We start from the raw sequence: 20,353 nt of genomic DNA, 5'->3' as shown, positions 1-20,353 counted from the left end.
CGAGACTGTGTCTCCAAAAAAAAAAAAAAAAATTGCACTTGAACTTCAATGAGTCCCATAGTCCCTTCATAAACTTTACTATTTGCATTTATTCCCATTTATTACAGTGATATATCACATTATATCACTTAGTAATCTATGAAATAGTTTTGATGTACCAGTTTTTTTCTACTACTTATTAAAGTAAATAGTACTGTTAAAATGGAAAATGTTCATTCCTATATTAATATAATCTGAAACCATCTTGTATACTTGGGGAAACACTGATTTTGCAGCATAATTGCTGAGTACATTATAACATTGAAGAAGGAAAAAATTTTGTATGTTAGCCATGGCCTACTAGTCACATAGTAAAAATAATTTTAATTGAAAGATGAAATGATTAATGATTTTATTCAGATTGTAGTGATCATTGTATAACAATATGTTAACATTTGTCTCTTAGTTTTTGATAAATTTCAGTAAGATCCTTAAATTATTTTTTTTTGAGACTTTATACTTTTTGTTTTCTTTAGAGCATGGATTTGGATATGAAACAAGATTGTAGTCAACTGGTAGAGAGAATAAATGTTTTTAAAACTGCCTTTAGTGAAAATGAAGATGATGAAAGGTAAAACCCCAAATTTCTTTGAATTTGATGTTAGTAATGTTTACACAGTTGGTATACTTCCTTTAAAATAAGTCTAGTATAACATTTATGCACACAAAAGAAACTCTTATTTAACAAGAAAGTAACATATTATACATGTATAATAGGAAAATTTTTGAAGTTTTTAATCTAATGGAATAAAAAGAAACATTGAAATTACATGTCTGGTATGCATGCCACTGATCACTTAGTTTACTTATTCATGATAATTATTATTTTGTAAATTCAGACAAGGTTTTGCTCTGTTGCCCAGGCTGGAGTGCAGTGATGTCATCTTAGCTTACTGCAGCCTCAACCTCCTGGGCTCAAGCATTTCTCCTGTCTTGGCTGCCCAAAGTGTTGGGATTATAGGCATGAACCACCGTTCCTGGCCTGATCACTTAGTTTAAATTACATGACTGTTTAAGATAGTTGAAAATTTGAACACTGATGAAATGTTTGATAAATTAAGTGATAATTTCTCTTTTTTAAAGTGTAATACTTTAAAAAAAAAATAATTTGTTAGATTTATGTACAAAGACTATCTCTGGATGAAATGATAAGCCCTTTAGTATTTTTTCAAAATATGTAAGAAGGAGAGGCCAGGCACGGTGTCTTACACCCGTAATTCCAGGACTGTGGGAGGCTGAGGTGGGTGGATCACTTGAGGTCAGGAGTTCGAGACCAGCCTGGCCAACATGATAAAAAACGATCTCTACTAAAAATAAAAAGTTAGCTGGGCCTGGTGGTGGGCATCTTTAATCCCAGCTACTCGGGAGGCTGAGGCAGGAGAATCCCTTGAACCCTGGAGGCAGAGGTTGCAGTGAGCTGAGATCACGTCACTGCACTCCAGCCTAGGTGACAGATTGGCCATTAGTAGCTAATTGCTAAAGCTGGGTTGATGAAGGTTCATTATATTATTCTGTGTACATTTGAATGGGATTGCACTTTTAAAATAAGTTATACAATTTATTCAGATAATTGTGTTAATTTCAAATTTCATTTTTAATGAATGCATATTATATCTTTATGGATGTATAATAATGTATTGAAGTATTGCTATGTTAAACATTTTAGCTCTTTGAAAACTATTACTAATACTCAAATATACTAGTCTCAATGGAAACATCTTTTTACGTAAATTCCATAAGTGGTAATACTGTGTTAAAGGTTATAGATTTTTTTTTTTTTTTTAAAGAGATGGAGTCTTGCTGTGTTGCTGAGGCTGGAGTCCACTGGCTATTTACAGGTGCCATAATTTTGCACTACAGCCTCAAACTCCTGGGCTCAAGTGATTCTCTTTTCTCAGTTTTCCTTGTAGCTGGGACTCCAGCATATACCACCTTGCCCAGCTCTGCAAGATGATTTTTAAAAGTTCTTGATTCAAATTTTCACATTGTTTTCTGGAAGTGTCAACGCAATTTACAGTCTAACAATGAGAAAGGATGTGTTGTAATATCCTTGCCATCAAATATTTTTTCAAAACTTTGTTGCTTTATATTCTTTTTTATTTATCAAATATGAAATAAAATTATTTAAACTTTAAAAATAAATCATACGTCTGCTTTAAATATAATTAAGTTTTTATTCGAAAAATGAAACGTTTTATTCTTAAGTGAAGGAAATTGAGTTGTGAGAGTATCTCTACTCAGACATAATCTAATACAAAAATTAAACTTTGTAGTCATGAAAAAGTAGGGGTATATAGTGAAGTTGATTACTATATTTTCTGCATGAACATTTACATGTAGTTATACAAAAGCTCTTAATAATAATTATTTCTTCACAGTCGACCAGCAGTTGCATTAATTCGAAAGTTAATAGCTGTACTAGAATCTATTGAACGCCTACCTCTCCATTTGTATGATACACCAGGATCCACATATAACCTCCAGGTAACCATAAAAAATGTAGTAGCTAGTATTGCTGAATGCATCTAGGAACAGTGTGACACTTTTCTTTAAAAAAATTATTTTCTTTCACGTCGGATTAAAATAAAAATGATTCACTTAATCTTTAAAGATTTTAGCTTATATGCCATTCGATTGATCTTAATGACTTGAAATCTGTTTTGTTTGATCAAATCACTGGGAAATGATGCATTTATTCATTTAATATTTGTTAAAAGAATTATATTTCATAGATCATAAGTGGCAAAAGATATATCAGTGGAAAAAGCTGAGAAAAGGGTTCCTCTTATTCTACAATTATGAGTCAGTTCTGTCTTAGTCCATTTGGGCTGCTGTAACAAAATTCCTGCGAACTTAATAAACAGAAATTAATTGCTCACAATTCTGGCAGCAGGGAAGTCCAAGATCAAGGTGCCAGCAGATTTGGTGTCTGGTGAGGGCCTATTCCTCTTAGATGGAACCTTCTAGCTGTGTCCTCACGTGGTAGAAGGGATGAACAAGATCTCTCAGGCTTCTTTTAAAAGGACACTAATCCCATTCATGAGGGCAGAGCCCTCCCAAAAGTTCCGCCGTCCAACATCACTGCACTGGGGATTAAGTTTTAACACGTGAATTTTGCGGGGACACAGACATTCAGACCATGGCAAGTCCCTTCCTTATCTCTATATTGTAAACATAAGAAAAAACGTCAAGATGTTTTAAGCACAATTTTTTTCAGGTCTTTCTTGATGTCAGTGGTTAGAGTCAGATTGCCCAAGTCTTCACTAGTCCTGCCCGCCACATGGTTTCATAGCCTGTTTCTTTTCCTTCCCTCCTCCTCCCCATATATGTATATCTGTATATAATATGTAACTTCCTATTTATATTCTCATTCATTCAATTATTCTTTTCTTTAGTAGCTGGGATCTAGAGGCAAACAAACAATACATTTTACTAATATCCTAGCCCAGAACTTTTATCACTTTTTTTTGTGGGTTTCTTAAGGGTTTCCTAGCAAGGCCTTCTGCTTTGAATTTTGTTCTGCATTCTACTGAATGGAATAGTTTCTTTTAAATAATAGCCTTCAATGAGTGACTGAGGATCTATATATGCCAAAGCAATGAAAAGCTAACAAAACTTGCCATACCTCTGAGAACCCAGTACTGTTACCAGTGCCAGTAGACTCCCAAACTGGAGTGCTTATCTAGGGAGTTTTACAGTGCAGTAGTTGCACCTGATATTCTATATGTAAAAGATGTAGAGGGCTACTTTGTGTTTTGTTTCAGACAGAATAACCGGGGTAAGGGGGACTGTTTGGTCCATCGTTTTTAAGCTTTGTTTCTGGTAAGTGGATGAGTTGGAGATAAGTCTCAAAGACAGTGCACCAATGCCTTTTATTATGCATTTTTCACTTCAGGAGATTGTGCAAGATCCAAAGAGAGGAAGGCCAGGAATGTGCTCTCTGGTGATTTTGCTGTCTAAAACTACCAAAATGCACATACAAATCTTTAATTGTTTTTATAGGAATTAGTTAAGATTTGTACAGAAATGAAACTACCTAAAATTGCTAGTCCTGTGCTTGTTGCTTACTAAAATGTATTGGATTAAAAACTATTTTGCATCTCTTAAAGTTTATTAGCCTTTGATCATACAGGTTGAGTATTCTTTATCCAAAATGCTTGGAACGAGAAGCGTTTTGGATTTTGTAATATTTGTATTATACTTACCGATTCAGCATTCCTAGTCCAAAATCTGAAATGCTCCAGTGAACATTCCTTTGAGCATCATGTCAGTGCTCAGAAAGTTTCAGATTTTGGAGCTTTTCAAGATTCCAGATTTTTAGATTAGGGATACTTATCCTGTAGAATATATTCTAGCGGAGTAAGCCAATTAGCTACTTTTCAAAAACTTACCTGGAAAATTGTGAGTTATAAGTCACTTTGGTTAAAAAGTTTTATAAGTTTGTTTAAATTGTTGTGTATTTGAAGTTGTTTAGAAATTCTAGGAAGTTAACTATCTTTTTCTTGATAGCCACTGTAACTTACTCAGTGGCCTTTTTATAAAAGTATCTTTTCCTGTAGCGTTGTTTTTTGGAGTGCAGTGTCATGATCTTGGCTCGCTGCACCCTCTGTGTCCCAGGCTCAGTTGATCCTCCCACCTTAGCCTCCCCAATACTTGGAACTACAGGCATGCATGCCCGGCTAATTTTTTGTTTGTTTGTTTTAATATGTAGAGATGAGGTCTCACTGTGTTGCCCAGGCTGGTCTTGAACTCCTAGGCACAAGCAATTGATCCTCTTGCCTCAGACTCCCAAAGTGCTAGGATTACAGGTCTGAACCACCTTGCCTGGCCTAAAGAATGTTAAATAGGCTGGGCGTGGTGTCTCACGCCTGTAAACCCAGCAGTTTGGGAGGCCAGGGTGGGCGGATCACCTGAGGTCAGGAGTTTGAGACCAGCCTGGCCAACATAGTGAAACCTGTCTCTGCTAAGAATGCAAAAATTAGCCAGGGTGGTGGCATGTGCCTGTAATCCCAGCTACTTGGGTGGCTGAGGTAGGAGAATCGCTTGAAGCTGGGAGGCAGAGGTTGCAGTAAGCCAAGATCAATCCACTGCACTCTAGCCTGGGCAACAGGAGCGAGACTCCATCTCAAAAAAAAAAAAAAAAAAAAAAAAGAATCTTTAATAGAAAACAGACATTTGTTCATACTTCCATTATGTTTATACTTCATACATCGCAGTTGTTTTAGGGTATATCATTTTTTACAACTCTGAGACAAAAACCAAGACGTTTTCCAAAGTATTTTGATCGTTTTTGTGTAGATACTTACAAGGAGATTACGATTTCGGTTGGAACGTGCACCTGGTGAAACTGCATTGATTGACAGGACTGGCAGAATGTTGAAGATGGAACCTTTGGCTACAGTTGAATCTCTGGAACAGTACCTTTTGAAAATGGTGAGTTTCTGGCAAGGGCATGGTGAAATAGGCATTCTGAGCAGTGGTTTAGCCTTTTAGAACAGTAATTTGGGAAGTATATATCCAGAGTTATGGTAATACACTTTGGCCCAGTAATTCCATTTTAGAACTGATTTCTACATGAAGATGTTTATTATAATTTTGTAATATTGAAATACTAAACAAAAACCTTAATTCAAATCAATGAATTAATGTTAAATAGATAATTCATATTAAAAATTTAAATTTAATTGACAATTGTGTATAAAATTATTTCTGTTAATTTGAATATCATATAGCCATAAAAATGTATAAAGACTAATGGTAACAGAAAAATGTTTTTGTACAGTATGATCAAGAATTTGTTCTATCCATTGGAATAATAAACTAAAGAAATACTCTGTGATTATTAATAGCAAGGTGCTTTGGTTGTGGGACTTTTTATTTTTCTTTATATTTTTTGCATATTTTTAAATGAACATTTGTGTTTTTTTGTTTGTTTTTTGTTGTTGTTGTTGTTGTTTTGTTTTGAGACAGAGTCTCACTCTGTTGCCAGGCTGGAGTGCAGTGGCACAATCTCGGCTCACTGCAACCTCTGCCTCCCAGGTTCAAGTGATTCTCCTGCCTCAGCCTCCCGAGTAGCTGGGACTACAGGTGCCCGCCACCATGCTTGGCTAATTTTTGTGTTTTTAGTAGAGACGGGGTTTCACCATTTTGGCCAGGATGGTCTCCATCTCTTGACCTCATGATCCACCCGCCTCGGCCTCCCAAAGTGCTGGGATTATAGGTGTGAGCCATCGCGCCCAGCCTAAATGAGCATTTGTGATAATAAAAGAAAACAATTCACATGCTTGAAAACAGCATTATTAAGGTGACTGTCTTTCATATTTTCTTTGGTTTAGGTAGCAAAACAGTGGTATGATTTTGACCGATCTTCATTTGTTTTTGTTCGAAAATTAAGAGAAGGACAAAATTTTATATTTCGGCACCAGCATGATTTTGATGAAAATGGAATCATTTACTGGATTGGAACAAATGCAAAGTAAGTCAGTCATTCTACTTTAAGCTGGAGTGACCATATTCGCTTGGTAAAAGAATTGTAGGAAGTAGAATAAAATTGTTAACACTCTGGATATTCTGTGGTTTAAGGAAGTTTGCCTTGTAGGTAGAAGTTAAGATTATCCAAATTACTTTTTATGAGGAAAAAAATGTCTAAATTGCTAATTCTAGAATTGTACTTAATATACTTTTATATTTAAAACCTTCTGCAAATGCAATTATCTTAACATTGTTATTTGCTAATTTTTCTTTATTTTTGTATAGAACTGCTTATGAATGGGTAAATCCAGCTGCCTATGGACTTGTAGTAGTAACGTCATCAGAAGGAAGAAATCTACCTTATGGCCGCTTAGAAGACATACTAAGTCGTGATAATTCAGCTTTAAATTGTCATAGCAATGATGATAAGAATGCCTGGTTTGCCATAGATCTGGGTCTCTGGGTGATACCATCAGCATATACACTTCGTCATGCTCGTGGTTATGGAAGGTCTGCACTGAGAAATTGGGTTTTCCAGGTATCCAAAGATGGACAGAACTGGACTTCTTTGTATACCCATGTTGATGACTGCAGTCTCAATGAACCAGGGTTAGTTGAGGAGTCTTTGCAAATTGGAAAACTCACTAAAGAGCTTTGTTTATTTTTATAATTTTATACTCTAGAGCTCTCTTCTTTGTGAAATATTGAAGCAAAATTTTCCTTCTAAAAACAAATCACTTGATACTTCAGGCATTAAAAGTTTGAAACTTTACTAAAACTTTGTCAAAAGGTTTAGATTAAATAGTAGAAAACTGAGCTGAATATTTTACACTGGATCTTAGCCAAAAGGCTGAGAAGCTATGAATATTTTAAAAATTGGTATATAGCTATATATACATACACACACACACACACACACACACAGAGCACACTAATGGACACAAGTGAAATAAGCTTTCCATCAACTCTCCATATAATCACGTAATACTTTGGAATGTTCAACATATTAGCAGTGGCTATTGCTGGTTGTAGAATTAAGGCTGACTTAAAATGTTTTTATTTTTATCTATCCTTAAATTTTATGTATTGAATTAGTTTTTAAAAGACAAGTCAGTAACTTCTAAAATATTAGTTATACTAAATTTTATTTATACATTTTGGCACATATCAAGGAGTAGATTATGTACTTAAATTGCTTTTGGCATTTGATATGGTATGAGAGGAGCTTCTTAACATTAGGATTAATAGGTGATGTTTTTACCCCTTTTTCATGCTTTAAAGACAAAACATTAATACGTTGTTTAAAACTTTGCAAAAAACGTTTTTAAGTCCTTTTTTCCATCATAAGAGAATTTCTCCTACTCTTTGTAAACTTTTTTTTTTCTTTTTTATTTTTTGTGTGTGAAGAGAATGGGGTCTTGTTATGTTGGCTGCTTTCTAACTCTTGGCCTCAAGTGATTCCCCTCACCTCAGCCACCCAAGTAGCTGAGACAACAGGGGCACACCACTGCACCCATCGTTTTGTCTTTTATCTTTGAATTATATTAATCATAAATCATTAATGTTATGAGTCAAATCAATAGCGTACATTTAAGTGTTTCATTTTTAACTTGTTTTCTTGACTACTTTTTTTCCCTTGATTTCTTGATTCTTGTAATGAACTGTTGAGTGAATATGAAAGTTAGTGTATTTTTTCTACAGGTCTCTGTTATATAAAAAATCTTCCCCAGCTTGAATTTCTTTTTCATCTGTTTTAAAATATTACATAATTTTTTCTCTAACATATTAACAGGTCAACTGCAACTTGGCCTCTTGATCCACCAAAGGATGAGAAACAAGGGTGGAGACATGTGAGAATTAAACAGATGGGGAAAAATGCCAGTGGACAGACACACTACCTCTCACTATCTGGATTTGAACTTTATGGCACTGTAAATGGAGTATGTGAAGATCAGCTAGGTAAAGAGATGATAGGAGACTTTTCTAACTTACTGAAACAATTACTTTTGTAAAAAGTGTTTTGGTTTTTATTTCTCCAATTTCTGCCTAACAGGGAAAGCAGCTAAAGAAGCAGAAGCTAATCTTAGACGGCAGAGACGTCTAGTACGCTCCCAGGTTCTGAAATACATGGTTCCAGGAGCTCGTGTTATCAGAGGCTTGGATTGGAAATGGCGAGATCAGGATGGCAGCCCACAGGGAGAAGGCACTGTCACAGGAGAACTGCACAATGGTGAGTAGGTGCTCAGCACATTTGTGTAGAAAATGGGTAGTTAAGTTTTTTCTTATGTCTTTCAAGATAATTTATAGATTGCATAAATGTATGAGCACTGTTTAGAAGAACTGTTGATATCACATTGTAAATGGAAAAAATGTAAAGAAAATAAGGGAAAATTTTAAGTTCTTGGGTTTTGACTAGAAACTTGTAATATTTTGGAAGTGATCAAGCCTAGTGTAAGTTGAGTATCTTCAAGATACACTTCTGGTTTTTTTCCCTCTAGTTTATTTTCAAGCTTACTGTGAGTTTTATTTTAACTTCTTATGCTTTTCTTTATCTTGTTAGTGTCACAGGAATCACGCAATAATTTTTATGGTATCATAAATCATGTAGAAGAAAAAGGATTAGCATTTTTACTTAACTATTTTTTAATAAAGCATGGAACAAAACGCATCGTCTCTTTATCTGTTAGTAGATTATTGTTTCAAAATGTTTCTCAGCCTACCTGCTTTTTTGGGAGGAGTTTATCATGTTTTGTAAATATTGCTGTGTGAATCGAGTTTCTTTGATGCTGCAAAGTTTAGCAAAGTCATCCACTTATTACTATTAACTTCAAAGCAATTATAGTGGCAAATTGTTTTCTTCAAACTATAAGGTTGATTTATTAGCAGATAATTTGCCTAAACATCAGTAGGTTTGTTTTCATCAATTTTGTATCAGTTTTTAGCATTAAAAAAAGTAAAATGTTTATATTCTCAACTTACAGCACATTTGTTTTTTGTTTTGCTTTGTTTTGTTTTGTTTTGTTTTGTTTTTTTTGAGAGAGAGTCTTGCTTTTGTTCCCTGGAGTGCAATGGTGTGATATCGGCTCACTGCAACCTCTGCCTCCCGGGTTCAAGCGATTCTCTTGCCTCAGTCTCCCAACTAGCTAGGATTACAAGCATGCGCCACCATGCCCGGCTAATTTTGTATTTTTAGTAGAGACGGGGTTTCTCCCTGTTGGTCAGGCTGGTCTCGATCTCCTGACCTCAGGTGATCCACCCGCCTCGGCCTCCCAAAAGTGCTGGGATTACAGGCATGAGCCACCACGCCCGGCAACTTACACCACATATTTAAAGAGCTAGAATAAATGTGAAAGTACTTAGGAGAATGACTGACATTTAATTTCATGTGTTATGTGGTAAAGACATTTATTTATTCAAATAAACCCTTTGATTATATTGCTTTTAAGTACTTAGGAGAATGACTGACATTTAATTTCATGTGTTATGTGGTAAAGACATTTATTTATTCAAATAAACCCTTTGATTATATTGCTTTTAAGATTCTATTTCTTGGATTATTTTACTGCCAGATGTTTTTATGTAGTATCAGGCCCTAATTGCAAATCATTTTAATCATACAGGTTTACAGTGACCTAAAATTCATAAATACCAGTAATAGTTGAGACATCAGTAGTACCATTCAACTCAGAAATTTCAAATTTTCTTGTTTTTTGGGCATCTTGATGATACTTATTAAAAAGTTGTTATTCTATTTCCTGTAATTGTTTTGGCCTTGATGTATGTGACTTGAGAAGAAGAGGCTAGTTAGAGGCGTGTGAATGCAGTTCTTTTTTCTCGGGATGGAGTCAACTGAAGCAATTGCATAGGGAAATTAGAATATTGTTTTTTCCCCCGAGATACAATGGCACAACAGTTTTAATACAACCACCAATCTTCACAAAATAATTTTAATACTTTGTGCCTGGACTAGCAGCATCTTGCACTGTGATATTCCTATACATACATAAGCATTTTATTGAAGTACAAATGTTAAAAGCAGAGTAACTTAAGCAATTGCCTATACAAAGGTAAATAGACACTGTAGGTTATTTTTCTTCTTGATTCATTTTTGCTGCATAGTAAGTTGCAATTACATTTCAGTATAATGTTACTGATCTATAAAATACATTTGAACTGTGAGGTATGGCATCTCCTTATGACAGAGTGCTCACATGTAAATCTGAATATTTTGAGTGTTTTTTTTTGTTTTATTTTGTTTTATCTGCCACAGATGGGAAAAACAGAAATCATGTAGCCTAGAAATTTCAGGGTTTAGCATTCAAGAAAGGCCTATTTTTGCTGATCTGACAAATGTAGAAATTTAGTTTTGGCTAATCAACATGGCCATTCCCATCAAGTTATGCCTTTAAGTCTCTATGTCAGAGAGGGTTCTTAGCTTTCAAATACTTAAGCCAACCATTTCTAATGATGGCTAGTCGTTACTGACTCTATTTTTTTTGTCTATCTTTTGGGCATAGAAGGAGTTGAGAGAGTATGTTTTTTGGGCCAATTAATACAATACAAAAGTTACTTTTATTTGAGATTGGGCTGTGTTTTTGAACCTTCTTCTTTTCTCACACATTTCTGTGTAGCAGAAGAGATAGTTAAATGTTGGTTCTTCAGAGATTATTTCAGCATACAGAAAACAATAGAGGCAATTGAAAAATCTCATCTAAGCTACTTATGTAGATTTGGGGCAGTCACTTTTCCTTTCAAAGAACACATATGCAGATAATCCCCACAGGTAATTCAATATTATTTCCCTCTGAGTGCCAGCATAAACATATGAACTTGGTGTATGTGTGGGTGGGCATCTGGGTGTGTGGATGGGTGTGTATGTGAACTTGGGCCCCTTTTATGTGTGGGTAAGAACTTTATAAAGGCTTGTTATAGTTTTAAAAAAATGTTTTTTGTGTCTTATGTTTTTCCCTGAAATAGTTAGCTTATAACACTAAAATAAGATTGTAAAATTTATATTAATTTTCTTTTAATAGACATTTTTTTTTTTTTGCTTTTGGAGATTCATTACCTTTTTAAAAAAAGAATATTATTTTTCAACTACAAGTAAATATATAAATTGAATATCATTATGCTCATTAGTTCTGTACATGTTAGTAGCTTTAGCAGATAGTTTCTAATAAAAGAGCTCAGTATGCTCTTTAAATTTTTTTTTAGAATTTTCTGTGCTTATTCAAATTTATTGAACTTAATTATTTAACATAAGAGAACCAAGGAACCACTGAACTTTGAGAACACAACCGAAATGCTAACTTTAGTATTTTATTTGAGCTAGTGACCTAAAATTTCTGTGGTAATATATGAATATTTTGAGAGGTTAGCCAAAATTAATGGTAAGAAATTAATGGTAAGCTAGCACGTTTTTCTAGACAGAAAATTTGACTACACATAATTATACTTATTAATTTAAAAACTTTTACCTAGATTGTGTTTACTTGCAGAAGTGGCAGTATTTTACCACGTATATCAATCTTTTAAAATTTCTTAAACAGTTCTTCCATTTAAGAAGTAACCAAGCCAGGTGCAGTGGCTCACATCTGTAATCCCAGCTACTCAAGAGGCTGAGGTGGGAGGATCATTTAAGCCCAGGAGTTCAAGATTAGCATGGGCAACGCAAGACCTCATCTCTAAAAATCAAATAATTTTAAAAATGAAAAACAACCCAGTAGATTTAAACATGACCTTTACATTGCTTTTAAATGTCATAGACTGAATAGTTCAGAAATAAGGGAAATAAAAGGAAGAATTTTAAACATTTCCTGGAAACCCTTGTATACAGTACATATTTCTTGTCCTTAAAATATTTTTATCATGAGAGTTAAATATTATAGACTTTCAGATAACTAGTCATATAGTCAAATAATTGAGTCCAAAAATTTACATATATTTTAGTTGGCAGACCTTGATTGACTAGAAATTCAGAAAAGGACAGCACTGATGAAAAGCTGATCCCATATTGTGGAGCTACTGTCTGACACGCTCCTATCTGCTTTCTGCTGGGTCTCACAAACTCCTGTCCCTTTCCAGGCTGGATTGATGTCACCTGGGATGCTGGTGGCTCAAACTCTTACCGTATGGGCGCAGAAGGAAAATTTGACCTCAAGCTTGCACCAGGGTACGACCCTGATACAGTGGCATCACCCAAACCTGTTTCATCCACTGTTTCAGGCACAACGCAATCATGGAGCAGCTTGGTGAAAAACAACTGTCCAGACAAGACATCTGCTGCTGCAGGCTCCTCAAGTAGAAAAGGAAGCAGCAGTTCTGTGTGTAGCGTGGCCAGTAGCAGCGACATCAGCTTGGGTTCGACCAAAACGGAACGGAGATCAGAAATTGTAATGGAACACAGTATAGTTTCAGGAGCTGATGTCCATGAACCAATTGTTGTTCTTTCATCTGCTGAAAACGTCCCTCAAACAGAAGTAGGGTCGTCTTCCAGTGCAAGCACCAGCACCTTAACAGCGGAGACGGGAAGTGAAAATGCTGAAAGGAAGTTAGGCCCCGATAGTTCTGTTCGTACTCCTGGGGAGTCTAGTGCAATATCCATGGGAATTGTCAGTGTTAGTTCTCCTGATGTTAGTTCAGTATCTGAATTAACTAATAAAGAAGCAGCTTCACAACGACCTCTTAGCTCTTCAGCAAGTAACAGACTGTCAGTGAGTTCTTTGTTGGCTGCTGGGGCCCCTATGAGCTCTAGTGCAAGTGTACCTAACCTGTCCTCAAGAGAAACATCTAGCTTGGAGAGTTTTGTAAGGAGAGTGGCAAACATAGCACGGACTAATGCCACGAACAACATGAATCTAAGCCGAAGCAGCAGTGATAACAACACTAATACTTTGGGGAGGAATGTGATGAGCACAGCAAGTAAGTGAGCTTTTCCTTCTGGAACCAATGCTTTTTCCACTTGGAGGGATGCAAAGTAGGGTCTCTTGTTCTGGCTGCAGTTTTTAACTAGGTCATTAACCATATTAGATAAAGCTACATCAAATTTAGCACTTCAGGAATATGAAGTTAAGTTCTCTAGAATCATAATATTTTCAGAATTCAGATTAGGTGTGATAAAGAACCTCTTATTCTAGAAGGATAAAACAATACTTCTGATTTTCACTCCTTTATGATACATCATTAAGCAAAGTTGCATGAGGAAATAGATGACTATTAAATGTTATCATAGTGCAGTGAAACCAAAGCATCATGTAAGTATAGCTTTTATTTAGACTCTACATTGATCTTAGCTTCTGAAAGTTAAATTCCAATTTAAGCTGCTTACAGGTCAAAATAATTCCCTTGGAAAATACATTGGGAATTATTTCATTGCTTGTTTCATTTCTTTAAAAAAGTTAGGCATAATATTTAAAAATGTAATAGTGCTATAAAAAGAATTTTTAGTTGGATTTCAGTTGGGTTCCCAAAGTTGTTGCTTTTCAGGAACCATTTTATTATTAGTGTGTTTTATGACCTCACTCTTTAAAAAATATAAAACTTGGTTTTTGTAAGGTTTCTACAGTCTCACCTATTTGTACTGATTTGCTTCATTTTTTGTCTTTAGCTTCTCCTCTTATGGGTGCTCAGAGTTTCCCTAATTTGACCACACCTGGTACTACATCAACAGTGACTATGTCAACGTCCAGTGTTACTAGCAGCAGCAATGTAGCTACAGCAACAACAGTTTTATCAGTTGGTCAATCATTAAGTAATACTTTAACCACCAGCCTCACATCAACTTCCAGTGAGAGTGACACAGGTCAGGAAGCAGAATATTCCTTATATGGTAAGTTATAATTTAAAATTGAAGTATTTAGATACTTAAATAACGATACTTTTATTATGTTTTCTCCTGATATTTTAAACTTTTGTTTAAAGAGAATTATTCTCTCTTCTTATAAATATGTAATCTTTGGGCCAGGCGCAGTAGCTCACGCTTGTAATCCCAGCACTTTGGGAGGTTGAGGCAGGTGGATGATGAGGTCAGGAGTTCGAAACCAGCCTGGCCAACATGGTGAAACCCTGTCTCTACTAAAAATACAAAAAAAATAGCTGGGCGTGGTGGTGGTTGCCTGTAATCCCAGCTACTCGGGAGGCTGAGGCAGGAGAATTGCTTGAACCCGGGAGGTGGGGGTTGCAGTGAGCCGAGATCGCGCCACTGCACTCAGCCTGGGCGACAGAGCAAGACTCTGTCTCAAAAAAAAATTACCTGGTCAGATGTGGTGGCTCGCACCTATAATCCCAGCACTTTGGGACACCAAGGTGGGAGGATCACTTGAGGCTCAGGAACTCAAAACCAGTCTGGGCAACATAGACCCCCCATCTTTACCACCCCTACACCCCCAAAATTAGCCAGGTGTGATGTCGTGCTACTCAGAAGGCTGACGTGTGAGGATTACTTGAGCTCTGAAGTTCAGGACCACACTGAGCTGTGATCATGCCACTGTACTCCAACCTCAGTGACAGGGCTAGACCCTGTCTCTGAAAAAATATTTTTAAAAAAATTGCAGTTATCTGATTATACATGAAGTAGATCTAGGGACTTTATGTGTCATTTTTTTTTTTTTTTTGCCTTTTGTCACAAAAGAAGTTTTAATGGAAGAACCATAAAGTGATTTGACACTCTTATTACTGAGAGAAGAACTGTAATAGATTCATAAGGTTTGTAAAATGATATTCCTTGTATGCTGTTATCAAAGACTTTTGGAAATAATTCCTTAGTTAGGTAACGCATGATTCTTGCAAATTAAATTTTATTCAGAAAGTTCAGTAACAGCCTTATGGCTTCCATGTTGTAATCAAAGGGATGTATTTGATTCAGTTAAGATACAGTCTGTGTTTCTATTTCTCTTATTTTATCTTATTAGAAAAATAATGCTCTGAATAGAAACTAGAAGAAAATTAAAATCGTCTAGTCCCCACCTACCAGAGACAACCACTGTTAATCATTTGATGTATATCATTTGATGTATGATTTTGCTTTTTTAACAAAAAAGGATCATATCCTTTTCTGCCAGCTGTTTTCACTCAATACATTGTGAAAACATTTTCACATATGTTGGATGGGTTTCTGTAACATTTGAAATGACTGTCAAATATTTCACTGTATGATCATTTAATAAATTATCAATTTTTTATATTTAAGTTATAACTTTTTCGTTACCATAAACATCATTATGAATGAACTTTCTTGTACTGTATTTTAGTATATTTCCTTAGGATAAATGCCTAAAATAATAATTACTGAATTGCTTTCCAAAACATTGCACTCCATCCCTATTGTTTTGGAATACCCTCTACCATATATCCTTGATCATATTGCCTGTTTTTCTTTAAAAAAAAATTGGGAGTAATTTTAAAGACAAAGTTTATATGAAGATACATTTTTAAAGTGCTATTTTGTGTATACCCCCTTTTTAATGTTTTCTTCATTTTTGTGAGAATATAGCCTCTCCTAATTCATAGCAAGAATTTGATATGATGTTCCAAAGTTTTAAGAAAGTCGTTATATTTCTGTTTCCGCTTTTCTTATCAAACAAATGTGTAGCAAAATGGTGATTATTACACCAAAGTGTTATAAATTGATTGCATAAACTGTTTTCTGATTTATTATTTCTCATGGTGGCCCTGTGCCCCTCTCTACTCATTTGTTATTATGTTCACTTCAAGCATTAGTTCTTGGTCATGGGAAGTTAAAGATGATCGTGGGGAGGGAAGAGTAAACTGGCGGGGCGCTGTGGCTTACGCCTGTAATCCTAGCTCTTTGAGAGGCTGAAGTGGGCATATTGCCTGAGGTCAGGAGTGTGAGGCCAGCCTGGGCAACATGGCGAAACCCTCTTTACTAAAGTACAAAAAATTAGCCAGGTGTGGTGGCCCACGCCTACAGTCCTAACTGCATAGGAGGCTAAGGCACCAGAATCATTTGAACCTGGGAGGCAGAGGTTGCATTGAGCCAAGATTGTGCCATTTGCATTCCAGCCTGGGTGACAGAGCAAGACTCTGTCTCCAAAAAAAATGAAGTTAGAACTACTGATTGACTTTTAAATTTTGTTGTTAGGTTTGACCAGCCTTAAAAAAAATTATTGTTGGCCGTGTGCAGTGGCTCATGCCTATAATCCCAGCACTTTGGGAGGCCGAGGTGGGCAGATCATAGCCTGGCCAATATGGTGAAACCCCGTCTCTACTAAAAATATAAAAACTAGCCGGGTATGGTGGCGGGCGCCTGTAGACCCAGCTACTTGGGAGGCTGAGGCAGGAGAATCTCTTGAACACGGAAGGCGGAGGTTGCAGTGAGCCAAGATTGTGCCATTGCACTCCAGCCTGGGGGACAGTGTGAGACTCTGTCTCAAAAAAAAATTTATTGTGAGGTGATGAAAAAAAATTTAATGTAATTTTTATTTTAGATTCAGGGAATACATGTGCAGGTTTGTTATAGGGATATATTGCGTGATGCTGAGGTTTGGACTTATATTGATCTTGTCACTCAAATAGTGAACATAGTACCCAATAGGAAGTTTTTCAGTCCTTGCCCACTCCTGATTCCTTTTGGAGTCACTAGTGTCTACTGTTCCTATCTTGATGTCCATGTGTACCCAAGGTTTAGCTTCTACTTATAAGTGAGAACATATGATAGAAGATTTCTTTTTTATATTGTTAAAGCTGGTAGACACTTTAAGACTGCTGGGGTGAAGGATCAGAGTAACATCAGTTTATACCATCTGTATATGCCGGGTAAACTTTTACTGTGTTTTGTGGTTTTTCTCTTACCACAGGCACGAATATCATAACATGTTGTGTTTTGAGAGACATTTCATTCTATGATGTGGTCACATGTGTCAAATATAGAGCTTTTTAATGCTGGTGAAAAAGGGAAGATGAGAAAGAAAAAATGGACATCAGTCAGTTGTAACACATCAGAGATAGAATTTCAATATATGAAGTTAGATTATGTTTCTTAAAAGATAAATAGAGTGGAATAGATTTATTTTGTGTATCACCACATCATACCAGTTCCTAAATTGCAGGTGGCTCCTTACAAGTGTTAAAGGGTAACATATTTTATCAAATTTAAGATGCCTTTGATTGTAAGACACACCAATTTTTTTATATTGCTAAGGTTAAAAATGTTGCAATTTAATTCTGACTTGCCATTGTTTGTAAGATACATTCTGATTTCAAAGCATTACAATGTTTTAAAAATGTAGACCTTTCAACCTGAGAAAGTTGATTACAAAAAAAAAAAATGTGTACCCTTAGAAACTAATTAAATATAATGGCAGACTTCTTCTACTGGCCATCCAGTAAAAGGCACTGAATGTTTAGTCCTGTGTAATTATTGGACTAAAAACTAATTGGTTCAGTGGTCTGTAATTTTCTGAGTAACTATAAATTGTCTTCTGGATGTTCTTTAGCAATATAAAGTATTTTGTTTTTTATCCTTTGTGCCGTTCTGATATTATATTTGACTATTTTTTCCAGATCCAGTAAAAACTTCTGTTTTAATCCGTTTAGTCCTCTTTTTTGCAGTTTTTATGAAGAACAGTTTGTCAGCATCTTCATTTATGCAGGACAATGTAATTTGACCCAGTCTCCATTGAAGGCAAGAGATTCTAAGAAGGAAGGAGATTAAAGTGATTCAAGTTATTTTGAACTTCCTTATGTGCTAGATAATATGGATAATATGAAAGATGCCACATACATTATTCCATAGTAAATAGGCATTATCTTAAGTAGCCATTGTTTTTGAGTAACCTACCAGATCAGTGTCTCTCCCTGTGAGCTTCATGGGGACTCAGACCGTGTCTTCTTTGTTTGCAACTTTATATACCTCGTGCCTAACACTGTGCTTGGCACATAGTATTTGTTCGAGGAATGAGTAACTCCAAAGTGTTCTCTTTTCTAACATGTTCTGCTTCCTGGGACTTATTCAGAGAATGATGATAGGGGTTTCTTTGGGTTTTGTTTTTGTTTTTTGTTTTGAGACAGAGCCTCGCACTGTCGCCTGGGCTGGTGTAAAGGTTTATTTTTTGGTGGTTGTTTTTTAAATAGTCCAAATGGTTATCCTTTTATATTATGATTTTGTAATTCAGGTTTAGTTTATGGTTGTCCTTTATCCCTTTTTTTTTCATGGTTGTGTCTGTACTCATCTTGTATGTGGTGGCAGAACTTGTCCCTTTTGAACTTCCGTTTTGTAAAAACTTAAAATGCAAAGTTCCTTCGTTACACTTTCTTAATTGTATTGACACAAGGTTGTGGATTTTGTTTTCAAGATTTCCTTGATAGCTGCCGTGCCAGTACGCTGTTGGCTGAGCTCGATGATGATGAGGACTTACCTGAGCCAGATGAAGAAGATGATGAGAATGAAGATGACAATCAGGAGGACCAAGAATACGAGGAGGTTATGGTAGAGAGAGTACCCCATTGTCTTCACAAAGATAGGTTGTTAATAGTTGAAATGAAGAAAGGAAAAGCTAAGTCATAATCAGACTTCGAAGCAAGGAAATGTGGCAGCAGTATAAAAAATGTGGTTAAGAAAGGCAGTTTTAATCTGAGCATTTATGATTCTCCACTTAAAGAAAATAAATTGGTTATATTTGAAAAACTATAGAATGTCACATGATGTTTTAACAGGCTTAAAAGTGTGTGAAATTAGGCTGGGTATAGGACTCATGCCTGTCGTCCCACACTTTGACACTTGTAGTGCTGGCTACTTGGGAGGCTGAGGGAGAAAATCACTTGGGTCCAGGAGTTCCAGGCTGCAGTGAGCTGTAGTTGTGTCACTGCACTCCAGCCTGAGTCACAGAATCTCACACATACACGCACACGTGCTCATGCGTGCGCGCACACACACGCAGTGTATGAACTTTGCCAGTGCAGTGACTCGTGCTGCAGTGAGCTATAATTGGGTCACTGCACTCCAGCCTGAGCCACAGAATGACACACACACACACACACACACACACACACACACACACACACGTGTATGAACTTAGCCAGTGCAGTGGCTCGTGCTGCAGTGAGCTATAATTGCGTCACTGTACTCCTGCCTGAGCCACAGAATCTCTCACACACACACACACGCACACACGTGCATGAACTTCGCCAGTGCAGTGGCTGGTGGTGCAGTGAGCTATAATTGGGTCACTGTGCTCCAGCCTGAGCCACAGAATGACACACACACACACGCACGCACACATGTGTATGAACTTAGCCAGTACAGTTGGCTTGTGCTGCAGTGAGCTATAATTGCATCACTGCACTCCAACCTGAGCCACAGAATCTCTCACACTGACACACACACGCACACGCACACACGTGTATGAACTTAGTGCAGTGGCTCGTCCTGCAGTGAGCTATAATTGGGTCACTGCACTCCAGCCTGAGCCACAGAATGAGACCCTGATGCACACACACACACACAGAGAGAGAGAATGAACTTAACCAGTGCAGTGGCTCGTGCTTGTAATCCCAGCTACTCAAGAGGCTGACGTGGCCCAGGAGTTTGTTTTTTAGTACCTATGGTTTTGCAAGCAGGGTCCATCTGTTTTCTCATTAGTTGTCATATGAAGGAATGAAGTAGAGGCGTAAAAAAAATAATTTGCCCTTATCATCAGAGTTAAGTGGAAGAGTGAGGACCCAAGCCTAGGCAATGTGATCCAGAACTCTCAATACTTAACCACTAGGATTGTATTCTAATTGAAAGTTGTGCCTAAAAAATACCCTTTATTGTAACTAACTGTATATTTAAAATTTCTCTTTATAAAATGTTACTAGATTTCAAAAAAATTGATAAGTTGAGTTT

General features: G+C 36.3%; 1 protein-coding gene across 28 annotated transcripts in view; it reads left to right on the top strand.

Moving 5' to 3' along the window:
* Positions 1 to 20,353, top strand: part of HECTD1 (HECT domain E3 ubiquitin protein ligase 1) — a 111,805-nt gene that overhangs the window by 68,075 nt on the left and 23,377 nt on the right. For 11 of the 28 annotated variants that reach the window (XM_005561023.4, XM_073997174.1, XM_065548690.1 and 8 more), the window contains 10 exons: positions 516 to 610; positions 2,418 to 2,523; positions 5,338 to 5,472; positions 6,375 to 6,514; positions 6,796 to 7,119; positions 8,303 to 8,469; positions 8,564 to 8,740; positions 12,595 to 13,431; positions 14,117 to 14,338; positions 18,822 to 18,955. In XM_005561023.4, the coding sequence (XP_005561080.1) occupies positions 516 to 610; positions 2,418 to 2,523; positions 5,338 to 5,472; positions 6,375 to 6,514; positions 6,796 to 7,119; positions 8,303 to 8,469; positions 8,564 to 8,740; positions 12,595 to 13,431; positions 14,117 to 14,338; positions 18,822 to 18,955 (2,337 nt within the window). The remainder of the gene's footprint in view (positions 1 to 515; positions 611 to 2,417; positions 2,524 to 5,337; positions 5,473 to 6,374; positions 6,515 to 6,795; positions 7,120 to 8,302; positions 8,470 to 8,563; positions 8,741 to 12,594; positions 13,432 to 14,116; positions 14,339 to 18,821; positions 18,956 to 20,353) is intronic. The other 17 variants (XM_073997172.1, XM_073997166.1, XM_073997164.1 and 14 more) reach the window with 5 other exon arrangements.

The sequence above is a fragment of the Macaca fascicularis genome, chromosome 7 (genome assembly GCF_037993035.2).
Source record: "Macaca fascicularis isolate 582-1 chromosome 7, T2T-MFA8v1.1".
Taxonomy (NCBI): Eukaryota; Metazoa; Chordata; class Mammalia; order Primates; family Cercopithecidae; genus Macaca; species Macaca fascicularis.
The sequence above is the reverse complement of the archived record's forward strand: the minus strand, read 5'-3'. Positions and strand labels throughout refer to the sequence as shown.